Source organism: Bufo bufo, chromosome 10 (genome assembly GCF_905171765.1).
Source record: "Bufo bufo chromosome 10, aBufBuf1.1, whole genome shotgun sequence".
Taxonomy (NCBI): Eukaryota; Metazoa; Chordata; class Amphibia; order Anura; family Bufonidae; genus Bufo; species Bufo bufo.
Window position 1 is genome coordinate 9,388,630 of NC_053398.1, and position 22,393 is coordinate 9,411,022.

Below are 22,393 nucleotides of genomic sequence, written 5' to 3' on the forward strand. Positions count from 1 at the left end.
GTATATATACTACAGAGGACAGTATACTGTATATATACTACAGAGGGCAGTATACTGTATATATACTACAGAGGACAGTATACTGTATACATATACAACAGAGGACAGTATACTGTATATACACTACAGAGGACAGTATACTGTATATATATATATACCACAGAGGACAGTATACTATATATATATACCACAGAGGACAGTATACTGTATATGTATATATACTACAGAGGACAGTATACTGTATATACACTACAGAGGACAGTATACTGTATATATACTACAGAGGGCAGTATACTGTATATATACTACAGAGGACAGTATACAGTATATACACTACAGAGGACAGTATACTGTATATATACTACAGAGGGCAGTATACTGTATATATACTACAGAGGACAGTATACTGTATATATACTACAGAGGACAGTATACTGTATACATATACAACAGAGGGCAGTATACTGTATATATACTACAGAGGGCAGTATACTGTATATATATATACCACAGAGGACAGTATACTATATATATATACCACAGAGGACAGTATACTGTATATGTATATATACTACAGAGCACAGTATACTGTATATACACTACAGAGGACAGTATACTGTATATATACTACAGAGGACAGTATACTGTATATATACTACAGAGGGCAGTATACTGTATATATACTACAGAGGACAGTATACTGTATATATACTACAGAGGGCAGTATACTGTATACATATACTACAGAGGACAGTATACTGTATATATACTACAGAGGTCAGTATACTGTATATATACTACAGAGGGCAGTATACTGTATATATACTACAGAGGACAGTATACTGTATATATACAACAGAGGACAGTATACTGTATACATATACAACAGAGGACAGTATACTGTATATATACTACAGAGGACAGTATACTGTATACATATACAACAGAGGACAGTATACTGTATATATACTACAGAGGGCAGTATACTGTATATATATATACCACAGAGGACAGTATACTATATATATATACCACAGAGGACAGTATACTGTATATATACTACAGAGGCCAGTATACTGTATATATACTACAGAGGACAGTATACTGTATATATACTACAGAGGACAGTATACTGTATATATACTACAGAGGACAGTATACTGTATATATACTACAGAGGGCAGTATACTGTATATATACTACAGAGGACAGTATACTGTATACTACAGAGGGCAGTATACTGTATATATACTACAGAGGACAGTATACTGTATATATACTACAGAGGGCAGTATACTGTGTATATATATACTACAGAGGACAGTATACTATATATATACACCACAGAGGACAGTATACTGTATATATACTACAGAGGACAGTATACAGTATACATATACAACAGAGGACAGTATACTGTATATATACTACAGAGGGCAGTATACTGTATACATATACAACAGAGGACAGTATACTGTATATATACTACAGAGGGCAGTATACTGTATATATATAACCACAGAGGACAGTATACTGTATATATACTACAGAGGACAGTATACTGTATATATACTACACTGGACAGTATACTGTATATACACTACAGAGGACAGTATACTGTATATACACTACAGAGGACAGTATACTGTATATATACTACAGAGGGCAGTATACAACTGTATACTGTATATATACTACAGAGGACAGTATACTATATATATACCACAAAGGACAGTATACTGTATATATACTACAGAGGACAGTATACTGTATACATATACAACAGAGGACAGTATACTGTATATATACTACAGAGGGCAGTATACTGTATACATATACTACAGAGGACAGTATACTGTATATATACTACAGAGGACAGTATACTGTATATATACTACAGAGGGCAGTATACTGTATATATACTACAGAGGACAGTATACTGTATATATACTACAGAGGACAGTATACTGTATATATACTACAGAGGACAGTATACTGTATACATATACTACAGAGGACAGTATACTGTATATATACTACAGAGGTCAGTATACTGTATATATATACTACAGAGGACAGTATACTGTATATGTATATATACTACAGAGGACAGTATACTGTATATATACTACAGAGGACAGTATACTGTATATATACTACAGAGGGCAGTATACTGTATATATACTAAACATGACAGTATACTGTATATATACTACAGAGGGCAGTATACTGTATACATATACTACAGAGGACAGTATACTGTATATATACTACAGAGGGCAGTATACTGTATATATACTACAGAGGACAGTATACTGTATATATACTACAGAGGACAGTATACTGTATATATACTACAGAGGACAGTATACTGTATACATATACAACAGAGGACAGTATACTGTATATACACTACAGAGGACAGTATACTGTATATATATATATACCACAGAGGACAGTATACTATATATATATACCACAGAGGACAGTATACTGTATATGTATATATACTACAGAGGACAGTATACTGTATATACACTACAGAGGACAGTATACTGTATATATACTACAGAGGGCAGTATACTGTATATATACTACAGAGGGCAGTATACTGTATATATACTACAGAGGACAGTATACTGTTTATATACTACAGAGGACAGTATACTGTATACATATACAACAGAGGGCAGTATACTGTATATATACTACAGAGGGCAGTATACTGTATATATATATACCACAGAGGACAGTATACTATATATATATACCACAGAGGACAGTATACTGTATATGTATATATACTACAGAGCACAGTATACTGTATATACACTACAGAGGACAGTATACTGTATATATACTACATAGGACAGTATACTGTATATATACTACAGAGGGCAGTATACTGTATATATACTACAGAGGACAGTATACTGTATATATACTACAGAGGGCAGTATACTGTATATATACTACAGAGGACAGTATACTGTATATATACAACAGAGGACAGTATACTGTATACATATACAACAGAGGACAGTATACTGTATATATACTACAGAGGACAGTATACTGTATACATATACAACAGAGGACAGTATACTGTATATATACTACAGAGGGCAGTATACTGTATATATATATACCACAGAGGACAGTATACTGTATATATACTACAGAGGCCAGTATACTGTATATATACTACAGAGGACAGTATACTGTATATATACTACAGAGGACAGTATACTGTATATATACTACAGAGGGCAGTATACTGTATATATACTACAGAGGGCAGTATACTGTATATATACTACAGAGGACAGTATACTGTATACTACAGAGGGCAGTATACTGTATATATACTACAGAGGACAGTATACTGTATATATACTACAGAGGGCAGTATACTGTGTATATATATACTACAGAGGACAGTATACTATATATATACACCACAGAGGACAGTATACTGTATATATACTACAGAGGACAGTATACAGTATACATATACAACAGAGGACAGTATACTGTATATATACTACAGAGGGCAGTATACTGTATACATATACAACAGAGGACAGTATACTGTATATATACTACAGAGGGCAGTATACTGTATATATATAACCACAGAGGACAGTATACTGTATATATACTACAGAGGACAGTATACTGTATATATACTACACTGGACAGTATACTGTATATACACTACAGAGGACAGTATACTGTATATACACTACAGAGGACAGTATACTGTATATATACTACAGAGGGCAGTATACAACTGTATACTGTATATATACTACAGAGGACAGTATACTATATATATACCACAAAGGACAGTATACTGTATATATACTACAGAGGACAGTATACTGTATACATATACAACAGAGGACAGTATACTGTATATATACTACAGAGGGCAGTATACTGTATATATACACTACAGAGGACAGTATACTGTATATATATTACAGAGGACAGTATACTATATATATATACCACAGAGGACAGTATACTGAATATATATATCAGAGGCCAGTATACTATATATATATACTACAGAGGACAGTATACTGTATATATACTACAGAGGACAGTATACTATATATATATATACTACAGAGGACAGTATACTGTATATATACTACAGAGGACAGTATACAGTATATATACTACAGAGGACAGTATACAGTATATATACTACAGTATACAGTATATATACTACAGAGGACAGTATTTACACAATGCCGCAATTCTGCCTTAAAGAGTCCTTGCTGATAGCAGCACCAACCTGTTTTCACGCTAAACAGGTAGCAAGCCTTCATCCAGACACAAGGCTCCCAGATCCCAACACAGAGACCTGGCTTCTGAGCCCAGCTGCCTATTTAAGGACAGCCAGGTGCTGCCAAAACCCAGACTGGCATTTAAAATCCGATCGAGTATTTGACCTCACCTGGCTGTAAATCAGCCCAGCAGCAGATGCTGGGAGGAAAATACCTTTTTTCCCAAACCTCTCACTGTGTCACTATATATATATATATACACTATGGAGAACAGTATACTGTATATACAATACAGAGGACAGTATATATCAGGGGTCAGTTCAGAGATCACTCCCATCATCTATTTATCCCCAGGACTGTGACTGTGACGAGGGGACATCCTCTGCGTCTGGAGGAAAGAAGGTTTGTACACAAACATAGAAGAGGGTTCTTTATGGTAAGAGCAGTGAGACTATGGAGCTCTCTGCCTGAGGAGGTGGTGATGGGGAGTACAATAAAGGAATTCAAGAGGGGCCTGGATGTATTTCTGGAGTGTAATAATATTACAGGCTATAGCTACTAGAGAGGGGTCGTTGATCCAGGGAGTTATTCTGATGCCTGAGGAAAATTAGGAAAATTGGCTTCTACCTCACAGGGACTTTTTTTTTGCCTTCCTCTGGATTAACTTGCTGAACTGGATGGACGGAGGGCTTTTTTCAGCCTTATAAACTGTGTTACTAAAGTATATAGGATAATTGTATGACTTGTTGTTATAACTGCTACATGATAAATATGGAGGTATCAAAGGAGAGGTGGTCACTCATGAACGTTAACCTCGCCAGAGGGGAGCCGGCGTCCTCCCTGCTCACCACCAGACATTAAATATTCACAGGGTCGCTCGCCCCTCCGTCCCCTCAGGCTGCTTTATACTTTACATTATATTCTAGATAATACAATTCTAGAACTGAACATTTCTCAATTTATATGCATTGGCCCGGGTCCGCAGGACTCCGGAGATAGAGGCCAGCAGGGGGCGCACAGTCTGTGATATTTCCATGGTTACATGCAATTATCTTGGTATTACTATAGGAAACCCTCATATACACCATTATTTCTGTTGCCAAGCTGCAAATATCCAATATGCACAGGGGCTGCAGGGCCCATGCAGACGGGGAATTAGCTCAGCCGTGTTGGATATTATTAGATTTAACATTGGATCATTCTACTATAGTGTTTACGGCTGGGATACCCCTTTAACTCCCTCCTCTTTGCTCAGACTCCCATGGGTCGAGGAAGCTGAGATCTTGGATGCTGTCTGTGGGGTCTTCACGTTGGAGAATGACTTGACCCCCTATGCTTGGAGAAGTCACTACATTATCTCTCGACCTCTCTTTTTAAGATCTCTGCTTGCTGTCAGTAAACATTCTTGTTTAGATTTAGAAAGAAAAGAAAAAATCTCCCTAAGCATACTTTTCCGAGCTGAAGGTTTGCTACAATTGTATTCAGCCTTGATAATATTCTGTGAGCTAAGGCTACCTTCACCTCTGTTTTTAAATCCGGGAGAGGAACAGCCAGCTGGATTTCACCACCACCGGGCCGGGCCTCATTGACTATAATGGGATCCGGCAGAATGTCTGGATGAAATCCAGAAACTGTCCGTGTCCCCGTCAGATCCCATCGCATGGCTCTACCCGGCTGTGCCGGTTATAATGAAATCCAGCACGCTGTTCCTCTTCTGGATTTAAAATGTATGTTGCAAATGTGAGATTCTTGGCAAATACATTTAGTACAAAGTATTTGTGCCTGTCCTCCAACACTACAAGGCGATCTCTTTAGGGCAGGAACCTACACTAAATACTTCATCCTCTGGTGCCATACTGGACTCCATTATATTCAGGGAATGCAGGTTCCACATGCATGCTGAGCCCACACTATATTACACCTCTCCTGGTGCCAAACGGCCTCCAATAAATGCAGGGAGGGCAGGCTACAGCTTTAGCCTACCTGCACACAACCGCGCCGTGTTTTTTCCGTCTGCTAATTGTGGATCCGCAAAACACGGTTGCCACAATTTGTGGAACTGAATGGGCCCCCCATAATAGAAATGCCTATTCTTGAATTCAATCGGGGGGGGGGGGGGGGGGTCAGTCCGCACATCCCGATGCGCAGGTGCGCGTCGCCATGGCTGGAAGCACAAAAGCAAAAACAAACAAAATGCAACAGCGCTCTGCAAACACAAATAATAATAATAATAATAAAGTAAATATCTGCAATACCTGCACTGATACATTGTAACAAACTATCAGAGAGAGTTTGGTGCTGCTTCTGTAATTATCTCTAGACTGGATACAAAACAAAACTTCATCTTTATCGCTGTACAGTCAAAAGCTCTGCAACTTTCTGCTGCCCTTTATGTTTCAATTCCTCCTCACTTTCAAGATCTCTGCTTGTGTCAGTGAACATTCTTGTTCAGATTCAGACGGAATAAAGTCGGTTACAATTGTATCCAGTCAGGTCCAGCTAATCAGCGCCGCCCCCGTAATGATACATATCATCCGCACTCACACATTGTAACGGACTCTCAGGACTCGTTCAGCTGATGTGTTTATCTCACATAGGATTCTCTAGGCTGCATACCATTGTAACAAACCTTCAGCTGTGATAAGTATTTGGTCCATACAGGTTTTCAGGCTTTGTATGCACACAAGAGTGTTCTCATCCACTGACAGCAAGCAGAGATGGTGAGAAATGGAAACACAAAGTCTGTTACTAAGGGCTCATGTTTTTGTGATCCGCAAAACACAGATACCGGCCGTGTGCATTCCGCATTTTGCGGAATGGAAGGGCCGGCCCCTAATAGAACAGTCTCACCTTGCGGACACAGAATGCACACAGAGTCATTTCTGTTTTTTTGTGGCCCCATTGAAGTGAATGGTTCCGCATAGGAAAACAAAAAAATGGAACAGACACGGAAAAAAATAAGTCCGTGTGCATGAGCCCTAAATTATAGAACTTTTCATTTTTACAAGGATTATGCTCTGGATTTTTGCAAAATCATTGAACCCGTTTAACCCCAGATGATCCTTAGTGATAGGATTTTGGATTTGGGGGGCGTCCCATAATCTTGGCGGTGCCTTCGTTCGGCACAGATACAGTACCCGGCTCCATATGACATTGACATGAGGATAATCAGATGTTCTATTAGGAAAGGTCACCTGCGGATGATGGGATTTCTCCGAGGCTCGGCGCTCTATAATTGTTCTTAAGCTCCCGCCTGAATTCCAGCGCAGCGCCGCCGGCTTTAATATACTCCTTATAAATTGTGAAAATGTAATATAGATTTCATCTCGTGTGACATCAGACGAGGGCGGCGCGGCGCACCGTAACCCAATAATAGCCCAAAATACAGCCATCATACAGCGGCAGCACGTTAGGAGTAGTAGTACTTATATAAATAAACATGAACTGGCAAAAAGTGCAAAGAGCTACAAGAGCAGGACCCATTTATCGTGCAAAATGGCCCTTTTATTAAAGGGGAGCTCCGCTTTGGACAATCTCTATTTGTTAGAAGGGTCTCTTGGCAGTAAGCCGATTATAAAGGGTCCTCTTGCTGAGACCCCCAGCGATCAGCTCTGAGGAAACCTGGCAGTAAGTGTTCTGTTTCCCTGCAGCGCCTCCACAGGACAGATGAGGTATTACACAGTGTCCATTCACATCAATCAAATAGACAGGCGGCATTAGGTGCCTACCTACTGGGCCCACCATGGTATGTCTGCTCATAGGGCTCTGTGGGGATCGGCTCAGCAGACTGCAGGGGTGGCGCATGCACAATACATATGACCAAAGTCATTATCCCCCCCCACCCCAATCAGAAAAGGGTTGTCCGTGCCTGCCCATCTAGTCTCCCGCAGATCCGTTATCAGTCCTCATAACCCTGCCCGTTACTGGATAACTCACTTCAGGCTGCACAGCACAGCTGGAAAGTGAGACCTAACAGATTCTGCTTACCGTGTGCCCTCTAGTGGCCAGTGGGGAAAATGCAATATTTCCCAATGTATCTCTGTTGGATCTGTGCCTGATAGTGTTATGTGGTCACTATATTGTGATATATTTTGGGAGGCAGTGCCATCCAGAAAGGAGCTGTACGGGTGGCCGCAGTCATAAAAGGCCCCCTACCTGGAATTGATGCCCGGAAATGTCCCTGATTTCACACCGCCCGATTCCCCCATAGATTACAATGTTGCGCAGGTTTTTTGTTTTTTTTCAATCAACATTCAGAATCCCTCTCATCTCACACCTTTTTTTTTAATTTAATGAGAACTGCGGCAAATGGTGTTTTTTGGACAGCGCAGAAAACACGCCGCAGGATTACAAATTGTTCTGCCTGCGTTTTATTCTCATAAATAATCTACAAGTCTTCGGCCGACCCTCCGTTGTCATGGAAACCAATTCATCCTCAAGGCTACGTGCAGCAAGGCTGAAGAGGCGCTCGCTGAGGTTCCCGGCACTCGCTGCTGCAGCAGCAGCTAGGGAGCGAAAACGGCGCTCGATCCGATTAATTTATTAAGATACCAATGATAAAGGTGATCCGTGACGACAAGAGCGAAACGACTTACCTATTATAGTGATGAGAATATCGATCTCATATTATCTATCTATCTATCATCTATCTCAGGCGTGCTCAACCTGCGGCCCTCCAGCTGTTGCAAAACTACAACTCCCAGCATTCCCAGACAGTCTACAGCTATCAGCCTGCAGCAGGGCATGGTGGGAGTTGTAGTTTTACAACAGCTGGAGAGCCGCAGGTTGAGCGTCCCTGATCTATCTCATATCTATCATCATCTATCTATCTATCATCTATCTCATATTATCTATCTCTCATATCTATCTCTCTCATATCTATCATCATCTATCTCTCATATATATCTATCTCATTATCTATCTCATATCTATCTATCTATCACATACGTTAATGTATACTTTTATATTACAATGGGACTCTATGATGACGGATGTCACTGTATGGCATCCATTGCAGCATCTGTTTAACATAAGACAAGACAGTGATATGATCTCCTAAGGGCTCATGCACACGACCGTAAGGCGCTCCGGTCCGCAATGCACGGGCGCCGGACGTTTCCACTTCGTGCTCTGGACCCATTGACTTGAATTTGTCTGTGATCGACAAGATAAGGCAAAAGATAGGACATGTCTTATGTTTTGCGATGCAGAGGCACAGATCGGACGCCCCAAGGAAGCACTTTCGTAGCGTTTCCGGTGGGCTTCCGATATGTGCCTCCGCTCCGGCAAAAGATAGGACACTTCCTCTTTGACCATATCTTGTGGATCGTGGACCCATTGAAGTCAAAGGGTCCACGGCTGCAGTACAGGCACTGAACCCTACATTGGTCTGCATGAGCCCAAAGCCAAAATCCTGGTTAGAACAGTTGTTGCTACCCTTCACCGCTGTTCTTGGGGGATCAAACCATGTACATTACATCAAGGGTTAAAAAAAAATCCAAAATCAGAGCCAACCCGGTCCAGTCTCTCAGCCCCATTCACTTCAATGCAGCTGAGCCGCAGTAGCAGACACCGGACGGTGGAGCAGCGTTTGTTTTTTTAATCTTAGGAAACCCCTTTAAGAACGGCGACAGTCACCTCGCCGCCTGTGTCAGAGTTGCCAACGGTACAGAAATTTCTGGACAGTCTGTAAAAAATAGGAAACTTTTTTCCAGTATCCAAGTATCCTTATAATCTTTATCATTCATTATGGTTTTCCAATTTGTCCGTAAAAAGATTTTGTCTGTCCGTGATTTTGGGATAGGTTATCCAGAAAAAAAACTAAAAACGGTGGTTGGCAGCCCTGGTCAGCGGTGACCGACTTTGCTCTTGGAATCGACGTGACTACAATTTTTCCTAATCTGTTTCTGCTTCTCTCCAGATGCTCCACAACAAGCACGTGATGGTTCGCGTCGGCGGAGGATGGGAGACGTTCGCCGGGTATCTGCTCAAACACGACCCCTGCAGAATGCTGCAAATATCCCGCGTGGACGGAAAAACCTCTCCGGTCCAGAACAAGTCTCCCACCATCAAAGATATGAGCCCCGATACCTATTTAGTGGTCTCCGCCCATTACAAATCCAAAAGGGAGATCAAGTGAGGCCACGCGGTGCACCCCCCACGTCAGAGTCCCGGGTCATCCTGAAGAAGCCCTCACTGCACCTCACAAGACGCCGCGCTCGGAGTCGCCTCTACCCTCCTTTTACTTCTCCGTGGCTTTCATCTGAGCTACCCAAAATAGTTTTTCCATAAACTATAGGATTTTTGGTTTTCTAAAAGTAGGCCTATGTGGGTGCGGGTGATTGTATCTTACCCCTCAGACCGGGGGTATTAGGGCAGTGCCCAATGCCCCCCGCTGCTGTAGACGCCCACATGCTTCCTTTCCGTCCCATTCAGAGAACGGGGTGTAGGGGTGAAACCCCATCTAATGGATTACTGTAGTCCAGGGATGGCCAACCTGAGGCTCTCCAGCTGTTGCAAAACTACAACTCCCAGCATGCCCAGACTGCCTAGAGCTATCCACCTACAGCAGGGCATGGTGGGAGTTGTAGTTTTACACCAGCTGGAGAGCGGCAGGTTGGCCATCCCTGTTATACTCATTAGCTCATGACTATAAGCCCCGCCCATAAACCTAAAGACCCATCGGTTTGGCCCTTGCCCTGTAGTAGAACTTACATTCTTAAAGGGTAAGTCCACAAATGGGGGGGGGGGGGTTTGGTCCAATGCATCTAGAATGCAAAAAAAAATTTTTTATTACATGTAATTTTGATTACAAATCCCTTACCGTTTTGTGTTTGCAGCTCCTTTGCAGACTCAGGCATGTCCATGGTAACAGACTAGCCGTGTAGCCTAATTCTGCATCTTTCTGCAGGATCTGACTACGCAGGGTTTGCTCGTAGTCTGTTGCCGTGGAGACGCATTGAAGCTGTAGGCACAAAACAGTGGGAGGTTTGTAATCTTGACTATTTGCAATGTTGCCGCGAGAACCGATCCAGACCGCCGACTCTACTTTCTGCAAAACGTAGTGACGGGGTGAGGGTGGGGGGAGTCATGAATGACTAAAGGGCAGCTTTATGTAAGTTTACCTCCACGGAGAGTGGGCATCGCAGTGCAGAAACCACCGCTCCATTCACACACCCCTCCCCCCGCTGTAGTCATGCCTGAGGGGGGGGGGGGGGGCGACCAGAGTAAAAAATTTAAAATCTGGGCATCCAAAATTCTGCCCCTGGGAACGCCCCAACTCTGCAAGGAAACGCCCACTGACGGGCAGTGTTATCATTAGCCCTGCCCCGAATTTGCCAGGACAGTCCCTGCAGATTTGGGATGGTTGGCAACTATGCCAGTGGGGGCTCTGGCCCGATGTTTATTGCTGCAGGAACCTGACAGAAGACGACATTGGGGATTTTTTTTTATATATATATTTTTTGGGGGAAGATTCTTAATATTTGTGATTTTCCATCCAAACATTGAATTGTGTGATTCGTCCTCCGTCTCTCTTGTATTCTGATTGTTCTGTTCCTCCCTGTATAAAAAAACCCTGAATTGCGAGAACCTCGACGTCCCAACTTTTCTATTTTTCTAGTGTTTTTTTGTCTCCTCACGCGCTGGTTTGCTTTGGGCTGTTTTATAGCGTATTCTGTAATGTCTAATGGCTAAATTTGATAAAGTTCGATTCTTTTGAATACAAAGATTCCACGTGTCCGATTGGTTGTTCGTACAAGAGGCGTGTTTGGCAGCAACCAATCAAAAGAGGCTGTGATCTGATTGGTTGCAACTCCTCAGGACAAAAACTGCTCTGGCCTAAAGGGTCAGTGTCGCCCATGGCAACCGAGTGGATCAGAAGCGCTGTGGTAAAGTGAAAGCTGGAATCTCATGGGTTACCAAGGGCAACATGAGGTCCCACATAGGGGTGCGTCACTTGCCCCTTTGACGTAGTCATAGTCAATTTTTGACCTGTTTTCTCTCCCTGCTTGTTGGCCATTATTGACTTATTACAACTGATAAGCGACATTTTATGGAAGAAATCTGTCCGGAAACCACGCCCCCTCTGTTAAGCCCTGCCCACTGAAAACTGATACAATTATGGCTTCTGTACAATGGAAAACTGGCGTACTTCTTTTAATACATAAAGTTCAAGCATCATCTGCCTGGAGCCACCACTAGAGGGAGCTCACTGCCTCAATAATAGAGCTGTATGCAGAGAGCTCCCTCTAGTGGTGGCTGCAGGTAACTAGAATGTTATCATGTAACAATGTCTACACAGTTTGGAGTTCTGCATCAGTAAAATGAAGCTCTCGCCACTGTAAAGGTCAAAAGGGGGGCCCTTCTCTTTAAGGGTACGTTCATATTCTGCAGAAATGAATAACGATAAGAACGGACTCCGCTTCTTTAAATCAAAGGTTATTTTAATATAATGAATTTGACCTAAATAAAATCATTAACATACAATTTGACAAATATGAAAGCCCCTCCCCGCCACAGCCACAACCAGACACGACACGAATCATACAGGAAATGCCTTTAACTCCCATGATGCATTGGGAGCGGACATTCTTAGGGTGAATCCTTATTCAGCCCATCAATTGCTTACACGCTGGTGACACCTCTGTGACACAAGGCGCTCTGTGCCTCATGCCTCAGTGCTGCCATTCGCTGGTAAGTTGACAGACTGCATCATCCTCGTCAATAATACTGCCTATTATGTGTTCGAGGTGAGGGGGGGGGGAAGGTTGCACAAGACAAAATGTTTTAACTGACTTTTTTGCAAATATTAAGAATGGCACTGCAAGTCACTACATATTAGATCCCGGAACCCTCTGCAAAATCTCCTCCAGCTTCAAATGCCGAATACTGCAAGAATCGGACTAGAACCAGTGACTGCACAGACTTCTTCTGGATCCACGAATGCAAATAGCAAAAGCCAGACAACAGAAGGTTTCCATGTATTGTGTCTGCAATCGGGCTGCTGTCTTCCGCGCCTTGAAGATCCTTAGCCGACCTGCCACTGGAGAGAAAGACGGAGGCCTTAAAATCATCAGAAAGTGGATGACATATCTCATGTACAATAAAGTCTGCTCCAACAGAAAAAAAACTGCACCTTAAGGGTCATCAGAAACCTGGACCTAAAACAGTCTCACCTGAGACATGAGCCCTTGACAGCTGAAAATGATGCTATTGGGTCCATCCGTTCCCGCATTCCAGAGAAAGTTGCACTTTTAAAATATGCAAATGAGCCTCTAGGAGCAACGAGGGCGGTGCCGCATTCCCAATAAAATTGCAGTTTTGTAAAATGCAAATGAGCCTCTAGGAGCAATGAGGGCGGTGCTGTGCTCCCAGAGGCTCCCCTCCTCCTCCTTCATTCTAGGACAGGGCAGGCAGTGAAAACATATTCACGGCTGGTCCTGAAGTCTTGCGGCAGCGCTTGTGCAGTAAAGAGATGGAGACCGCCTGGCAGATGGGCAATCTCAATCTCTTTACTGCGCCAGACTTCAGGGCCAGGTGTCGGAAGTCACTGCCTGGCCCGTCAGTCCTAACAGTGGAGGCGTAGCTTGAAGAGGAGGGAGCAGAGCCTCTGGGAACAGCAAGGTGCAACGGCACCGCCCTCATTGCTCCTTAAGGGCTCATTTGCATATTACAAAGGTGCGGGAATGTGGAACAGAGACTGATGGGACCAAGGGCATCATCTTCGGCTGCCAAGGGCTCATGTCTCAGGTGAGACAGTCCTCAGGGGAAAAACTAAGGGTTAGCATTTTTCCCAGACACAGCGCCCCTCTAGTATCAATTTGGTACTGCGCCTAATCTGCTTTCGAATGCACAGGACCAATACAAGATGCAATACCAGATGCCACCAGTGGACAATGGAGGCGTTGTTTCTTGTATAAACAAGGTTTTTAATTGTGCCACACAGTAAAAAGTGACAAAAAGATCTGCGTTCCCCCTCCCCCAGGTGTGTACATTTGGCGATTTGGATCCACACAAAGGTGCCTATATTTATATAGATTGTACAATATTATATAGTGCTGCCTGTTCATGAGGGTGCAGAGGATAGGATGGCACCAGCTGATCGCAGCCATGAGTGTCCGTAAAGTGGCACAGAATCGGAAGCGTGGGCGTGGGTGAACGCTGCGGCATTAACAGCTACATCCCTGAAGAATGCGAGCTGTAAAATCCATCCTGCGGCAGATAAGGCGGCGTACAAAAGGTCATTCATCTCGCCGAACGTGTCATGAGTTTCCTCGTGACTATTATATGTTATGTACGGCCAAGATCTATCGATCTGCGCAGATAAATCTCTATCGCCACCTGGTGTCAGCAGCCAGGAATGACGGTCAACTGAGAAAATGGGGGGAGAAACGGCCAGTACGTTGATCTGATTGCGCAGGTTCTGGTCCTAGACTGTAGACGCCTCTTACAGCATAAAGCTTTAGTCATGCTGAGAAGCAAAAACTGCAATTACAAAAAATAAAATAAAAAAATTGTCCCCTCTTCTGATTCTACGCCAACTCATTGCACAAAATCAGCCACCTCCTCCCCTTCCTTTCACAAACCTCAGATCAGACCTCTTTTTCTGGCTGTAAGGCAACTGGACAGAGCAGGAGCTCTCCCCCCACTGCTCGGTCTCCAGACGTGATAGGCTCCACCCCACTGACCAAGCCCCGCCCTTATAAACAGGATGTGTCCTCTGCAGGATTTCTACAACCCCCTCCTGAATTCGGGTGTAACTGTACCTCCATTATAGCGGTGCCTTCCCTCTGGGCACAGAGTTAGGTTCACTGGATGGTGCAAGCAGTGCCCGCACTATCCGCAGCGGGTGATGTACAGCCAGACGCCCGCCGCAACGGCCAGGTTCGACGTTACCTGCTCTCCTGGCCGTTTAACCCTTTAGATGCTGCAGTCAATAACATCTAACTGGTTTAACAGCCCCCTGCGAACACAACTATATACACAAACAAAATATGCATATTCAGTATTGGCGCAAATATACCGCCCCACAGAATGAAAGCACGGTGAACGGTGCAAAATTTATAACGCTAAAAAATGCTGGAATTGTTGATTTTTTTTCCACTCCCACAGAAACAGTTAATATAAGAAAATTATATGCACCCCAAAAACGGTTCAGCAGAATACAAACCCTCTTACATCTACAGCAGATCCCGACCACTGCAGTCAGCATCACAGATCACCTGCTGCTGCCCCCTGCTGTACAAAGTGGTTTCACAGCCCCAGATTTACCAGCACCGTCCTCTCCTAAAAATACTCTGTGCTGCTGGGACCCTGCTCCTTCCACTGAGTAACTCTCAGTCTGCATCCCCCTGCACACATCACCACACCGTTATTGTCAAACGCAGCCTTGTCCTCACTCCTCCTGTCATCCTCTACACCCCCAACGAAAGATCAGAAAGCATACTCCTTTGCTGAAATCCTCTGTGCTGCTGGAAGACACTACTCCATCTATCATGTAACTCTCACTTCCACAAGATCAGTACACACATCTCCCGAAATCCTCTGTGCTGCTAGGGACCCTGGTCCTTCCACTAGATAACTCTTATCCTGTGATTTCTCACATGATCAAAACACTCCTCTCCTGAAATCCTCTGTGCTGCTGGGGACCCCCGCTCCTTCCACTATATAACTCTCAGCCTGTGACCTCCACAGGATCATCGCACTCCTCTCCTGAAATACTCTGTGCTGCTGGGAGCCCTGCTCCTTCCACAATTTTTTTTTTTATATTTTACCCAATACGTTTTCTGTTTAAAATCAGTCTAACTGGAAATGTGAGTCTACCCCTGTACAGTATTGACACTGCAAATAGAGTGGCGGTCCGTGAGACATGAAGTGACTGTGAGCCAGGGAGACGCATCTTTACTGTATAATTCCTGCTTCATTTTTTTTAAATATTGGGGAAAAAAATCCAAGTGATTCTGCCAAATTCTCGCATTACAACTCCCATCAGGCCTCGGGATGGAGCTTAGATTCTACAATCTCTTCCTGCCGTGCTCAGCGTCGCCCTCTGCTGAGAAACACATGAGTTGTCGGGAAGAATGGAGGAAGGGAAGCAGCTCCTGCCACTTCTCTGCACCATGCTGCCCTCTGAAGATAAGCGTCAGCCAAGCACTAATGGCACCGCTTATCATCAGGAGACAACTGGAACACACAGAAGTAATCCACCCCGACTATGGCGTACCTGAATTCAGATTACGTCTACCTACCCGAAGTCCTCCACCGGCCCCACCACCACCAGCGGGGGCCGAGGTGGCCATCATGGTGTCGACTTCTTCCTTCTTCTTCTTCTTTTGCTCCACTGATGTTGGGTTCTTTATTCCCCGGGACGACGCCTGCGCGGAGGACAAAGAGTTAATAAAGGGTTAAACAATATATGAAGGAGGTCTCCCCCAATGACAACATAAACTATTGGGGAAAAAGTTGTCAGATTATGTACTCCCACTATTAGTGCCTGAAGGACGAATGATTGATGGGCCGGTGCCGGATTCTGACTTCAGCGTAATATTTAATAGGGGGGCAAGGACACCCTCAGCATATCCAGTGCCCACCCCCTACCACCAAGACAGATGATAACAGCACCCCTCATTACAACATCCCCCTAACATTGTCAGCAGTGCATCTGCCCTCCTCCCGCAGCCATGAAGACCCTCAGCCTGTGCCAGGAAGCCCCCTCCCAAGCCTCAGGACTGGGTCGGCGCCATAGCTCCGTGTAGACTGTGTCAGGATGCCACTATATGGAGGATAGCGGCACATGTCTCCCACAGGGTCCCATTATAAAATACATATATACTGCATTCTACTTGCAGTGTTGGCCTGGAGCCCTAGCCTTAAAGGGGTCGTCCCATCTTGGACATTTGGGGCATATCGCTAGGATATGCCCCCAATGTCTGACAGTGGCGAGACCTGCACCTCTCTCTAGAATGGAGCCTGCAAAGTGAAGGAGAGTGGATCACGTATGCGCGGCCGCCCTCTGATTATTCCTATGGCAGTGCCGAAAATAGCCGAGCGGCGCACTCGGCTATTTTCAGAAGCCCAATAAAAATGAATGGAAGCGCACCGCGCAAGCACGGCCGCCGCTCCATTCACTTCTATGGGGATGACGGAAGTAGCCGAGCCAGCGCTTGCTTATTTTCGGCACCCCCATAGAAATTAATAGAGGGCAGCCACGCATACGTGATCCTTCACTTTGTGGGCTCCATTCTACAGATAGGTGCAGGTCCCACCTAGGATATGCATTGGGGGCATATCCTAGCAATGTATGAGATGGGCCAATCCCTTTAATTCTAGTAAACGTCCCTTTAAATAAAGACTTTACAGCACTGCCGGGGTCCTGCTGGGATTCCTCACACAAGATTTATCAGAACTGCTGCCTAGAGCCAATCAGAATGGTGCTTTCATTTTCAGAGCTCCTCTGGAAAATGTAAGGATTGCTCTGATTGGTTGCTATGGGCAACAGCCTATTTTCCTTTACACCAGTTTTGATAACCCCCCTCCCCCAAGAATATACATTGTGAGGACCTCTGAGTGATGGCAGCCGCTGTGCGACGCCACAGAATATGTTGGTGCTACGTTATTGAATAAAATAAAGCTGCAGTCTGATCGCCCCCCGGCCATTTTGTATATGGGGACCCAGACGGCGCGATCAGTCCCCCTCTTAAAAAGCGAGCGGATAGATACGTCAGGGCGGCCATACTTCCATCTGTCTCTTCTCCGCGGCCTCCGCCAGTTGTCGTCTCTTCAGTTCCTGCAGAAACAAGAAAAAATAAAATAAGAACATCCCGTGGACGGTTATACGGAGAACACACAGCGGGTACCGCAAGACGCGGCTCGCCCCCGTGGACGGTTATACGGAGAACACACAGCGGGTACCGCAGCACGCGGCTCGCCCATTGGGAGGCGCTCTGTACACCTCGTGACGGGTGACAGCTCTACATTTATAAGCTTCTGCCCCAGGGTCATCCGTAGAGATGAACCAGTATCGGAAACAGGCGCCGTCTCTGACCTCCCAGTCACCTCTATGGAGGGGTCGTCCGTCTCCCCAGCTGTGGCCCCTTGCTCTTGGGATGGTGGGGATCATGGGAGGTAGCCCACAGATGGGGCAGGGACACCTCCATCAAGAGAGGAGTTACACCGGGGGGCACCTCCATCCAGAGAGGAGTTACACCGGGGGGCACCTCCATCCAGAGAGGAGTTACACCGGGGGGCACCTCCATCCAGAGAGGAGTTACACCGGGGGGCACCTCCATCCAGAGAGGAGTTACACCGGGGGGCACCTCCATCCAGAGAGGAGTTACACCGGGGGGCACCTCCATCCAGAGAGGAGTTACACCGGGGGGCACCTCCATCCAGAGAGGAGTTACTCCAGGGGGCACCTCCATCCAGAGAAGAGTTACACCGGGGGGCACCTCCATCCAGAGAGGAGTTACACCGGGGGGCACCTCCATCAACAGAGGAGTTACACCGGGGGGCACCTCCATCCAGAGAAGAGTTACACCCGGGGGCACCTCCATCCAGAGAGGAGTTACACCCGGGGGCACCTCCATCAAGAGAGGAGTTACACCCGGGGGCACCTCCATCAAGAGAGGAGTTACACCGGGGGGCACCTCCATCAAGAGAGGAGTTACACCGGGGGGCACCTCCATCAAGAGAGGAGTTACACCGGGGGGCACCTCCATCAAGAGAGGAGTTACACCGGGGGGCACCTCCATCAAGAGAGGAGTTACACCGGGGGGCACCTCCATCCAGAGAGGAGTTACACCGGGGGGCACCTCCATCAAGAGAGGAGTTACACCGGGGGGCACCTCCATCAAGAGAGGAGTTACACCGGGGGGCACCTCCATCAAGAGAGGAGTTACACCGGGGGGCACCTCCATCAAGAGAGGAGTTACACCCGGGGGCACCTCCATCCAGAGAGGAGTTACACCGGGGGGCACCTCCATCCAGAGAGGAGTTACACCGGGGGGCACCTCCATCCAGAGAGGAGTTACACCGGGGGGCACCTCCATCCAGAGAGGAGTTACACCCGGGGGCACCTCCATCCAGAGAGGAGTTACACCGGGGGGCACCTCCATCCAGAGAGGAGTTACACCGGGGGGCACCTCCATCCAGAGAGGAGTTACACCGGGGGGCACCTCCATCCAGAGAGGAGTTACACCGGGGGGCACCTCCATCCAGAGAGGAGTTACTCCAGGGGGCACCTCCATCAAGAGAGGAGTTACTCCAGGGGGCATCTCCATCAAGAGAGGAGTTACTCCAGGGGGCATCTCCATCAAGAGAGGAGTTACTCCAGGGGGCATCTCCATCAAGAGAGGAGTTACTCCAGGGGGCATCTCCATCAAGAGAGGAGTTACTCTAGGGGGCATCTCCATCCAGAGAGGAGTTACACCAGGGGGCAATGCTGGTCCCCGTGTAACATACGTGTAACACAAAACAATCCTCATACATAATGGATCAGCTTCAGGACGGAGCTCTGGCAGCCATACTGCGCATGTAACTAGGCAACAAGAACTGAACCCCCGCCCTGTCCGCTGACACACAGGCGAGGGCCACAGCCCCCCATATCCGCTGTGCCCGGACCTTTACACGTCCATACAGAGGGCGGTGCACAGACCACGAGCGGGGGTCACATGACCGGCACCTATACGCCATTTCCACTGACCCAGTAATCTCTGGGACAAGCCCTGTTTTGGCGTAATATAAAGGCGGTAAGTGACCCCGTCATCCTGGACAGTGCGCCTCATGGCGACACGATAAATTCTTCGAGACAGTTTACCGGATTTCCAGTGATAAAACAACCATCGACGTTAACATCTTCACAGCAGTAATAACCGATAATTTACCCCATGAGACCAGCAAAAAAAAAAGTTTTTGCTAAAAAATGTAAATTCCTACATTTTGTGAGAAAACAATAAAGAAAAAAAATGTAAAATTTGCAGGATTTCCTATAGTTTCCCCTCAGCAGATAAATCTGCCCTTTGCTGTCACCTGTGCCCCGCCCCCACACCCAGGGAGGGTCCCCTACTCACAGGATCAGGGGTCTCCACCACATCGTCAGCAGCTCCCCCCAGACACGGCAGACACAGCCCCATCCCTGGCAGCTCCCAGTCCTCAGCTCTCCTGCAGGGACAAGGGGTGGAGAACAGGGAAAATCCACAATAACAACGAGCGGCAGCTGCTGTGGTGGTGACTAGAGGACAGGGCGCAGCCCCGGAAGCGCGCTCCGTGTGTCCGCGGCTCAGCAGCCGGCGGCCGCCATTTTGCCGGTGTCCTCGGCTGACTAAGATCTGCTGGGCGCACACATCATGGCGCTGTGTGAGCGCTGCGACATTTCTAGAACATTGTAGAGACCAGTGCAGCAGTCTGTCCGGAGGCTGTGGAACAACTACTCCCAGCATGAGTTATAATAGCTATGGCTATGCTGGGTGACATGCCAATGCCAATAGTTTGCATTTTGCTGGATGTATTGAGAGTAGTTTATGGCTGCTGGGAGTTGTAGTCTTCCTCCTCCTTAGACCTGTTCGGTACAATGGCGCTGCCGATATCAGCTATTCATGTGCTGCAGAGTGGCCCCACAAACATTTCCTGAGTACTCCCATAAATACTGGCAGTCACCCCAGAAATATTTCCAGAGTACCCCAATAAATCGTGTTAGAGTGGCCCTACAAACATTTCCTGAGCACCTCTATAAATACTGGCAGTCACCCCAATAAATCGTGTTAGAGTGGCCCTACAAACATTTCTAGAGTCCACATAGTGGCCTCATAAATAGTGGCTCTTTAACCATTTCCAGAGTGCCTCCATAAAATGCTAGTGATCCCCATAAACAGATCTAGTGTCCCATCCACACGGCCGTTGCAGTTCTTTGCGGATCCGCAAAACTCGGATACCAGCGGTGTGCATTCAGCATGTTGCGGATCGGTGCGTCCTGCCATCTATAGGATAGTCCTGTCCTTGTCCATAAAACAGACAAGAATAGGACATGTTCTATTTTTTTGCGGGGCCACAGAACAGACATACGGATGCGGCCAGCACACGTGTTACAGCATCTTTTGTGACCCCATTTAAGCGAATGGGTCCGCATCCGAACTGCAAAAAAATGCAGACTGGATGCGGAAAGAAAAAAAACCCACGGGCGTGTGCATGAGCCCTGAGGTCGGCAGATTATGTGGCAGAAAATTCTGCAACTGAAAATCAGTTCCATTCATTTGAATGGTGTGAAACCGCCCTCAGTGTGTGCCCTTTAAGGCCTCTTGCACACGAACGTAAGGGCTCCGTGCCCATGCTACGGACCACAAATTGCGGTATGCAACGCACGGGTACCGACCGCGGGGCAGCCAGCCGCATGCGGATCGCAGGCCCATTTACTTGAATGGGTTCCGCTATCTGTCCGTTCCGCAATAAGATAGAACAAGTTCTATCTTCTTGCGGAACAGTAGCACAGAACCCCACGAAAGCACTCCGTTTTGTGCTTCCGTTCCGTACCACATCTCCGGATTTGCGGACCCATTCAAGTGCTGGTGACCCGTGTATTGCGGAACCGTCATATGCGGTCCACAGCACGGGCACGGAGCCCTTACGTTCATGTGCAAGAGGCCTAACAGACCGATCATGTCCAATGAACGGACATACCGACACGGAATGCACATGGAGTCGTTTCAGTTTTTTTTCAGGCCACAAAAAAAAAAAAAAAGAAACAAAATAGGTTTGTGTGCATGAGCCCTTAAATTAGACCTCAGCTCAGAGCCCCAATCAACCCCCAATGTTAATCAGACGTCAGATCAGACCCCAATGTTAATAAGACCCCCAATCAGACCTCAACCATCAAACCCCATTCAGACCTCAGATCAGACCCACATTCAGTATTCGCCCAATAAGACTAAGTGACATTTTCCCTCCACTTTAGAGGGAAAAATGGTGCATCTTATAGGGCGAAAAATATGGTAACTACTTTTTTTTTTTATGTAACATTTTTTAGAATCCCACTAAGAAATTTACTGTCTTACAGGAATGCCTGTAAGACAGTAAATTTCTTAGTGGGATTCTAAAAAATGTTA

At 45.9% G+C, this 22,393-nt stretch overlaps 2 protein-coding genes across 3 annotated transcripts in view; one reads left to right on the forward strand and one right to left on the reverse strand.

Annotated features, from left to right (window-relative positions):
- Window positions 1–11,313, forward strand: part of GAS2 (growth arrest specific 2) — a 60,321-nt gene extending 49,008 nt beyond the window's left edge. For both annotated transcript variants that reach the window (XM_040409763.1, XM_040409762.1), the window contains exon 8: window positions 10,219–11,313. In XM_040409763.1, coding sequence (XP_040265697.1) covers window positions 10,219–10,437 — 219 coding nt within the window. In that variant the 3' untranslated portion in view covers window positions 10,438–11,313. The remainder of the gene's footprint in view (window positions 1–10,218) is intronic.
- Window positions 11,314–12,724: 1,411 nt separating this feature from the next.
- Window positions 12,725–20,529, reverse strand: LOC120980590 (small VCP interacting protein). The gene is made up of 4 exons (XM_040409764.1): window positions 20,366–20,529; window positions 18,034–18,084; window positions 16,547–16,672; window positions 12,725–13,341 (listed from the first exon to the last, which is right to left on the reverse strand). Exons 1-4 carry the CDS (start codon window positions 20,426–20,428, stop codon window positions 13,327–13,329), a joined length of 255 nt encoding a protein of 84 aa, XP_040265698.1. The 5' UTR covers window positions 20,429–20,529; the 3' UTR covers window positions 12,725–13,326.
- Window positions 20,530–22,393: the final 1,864 nt, after the last annotated feature.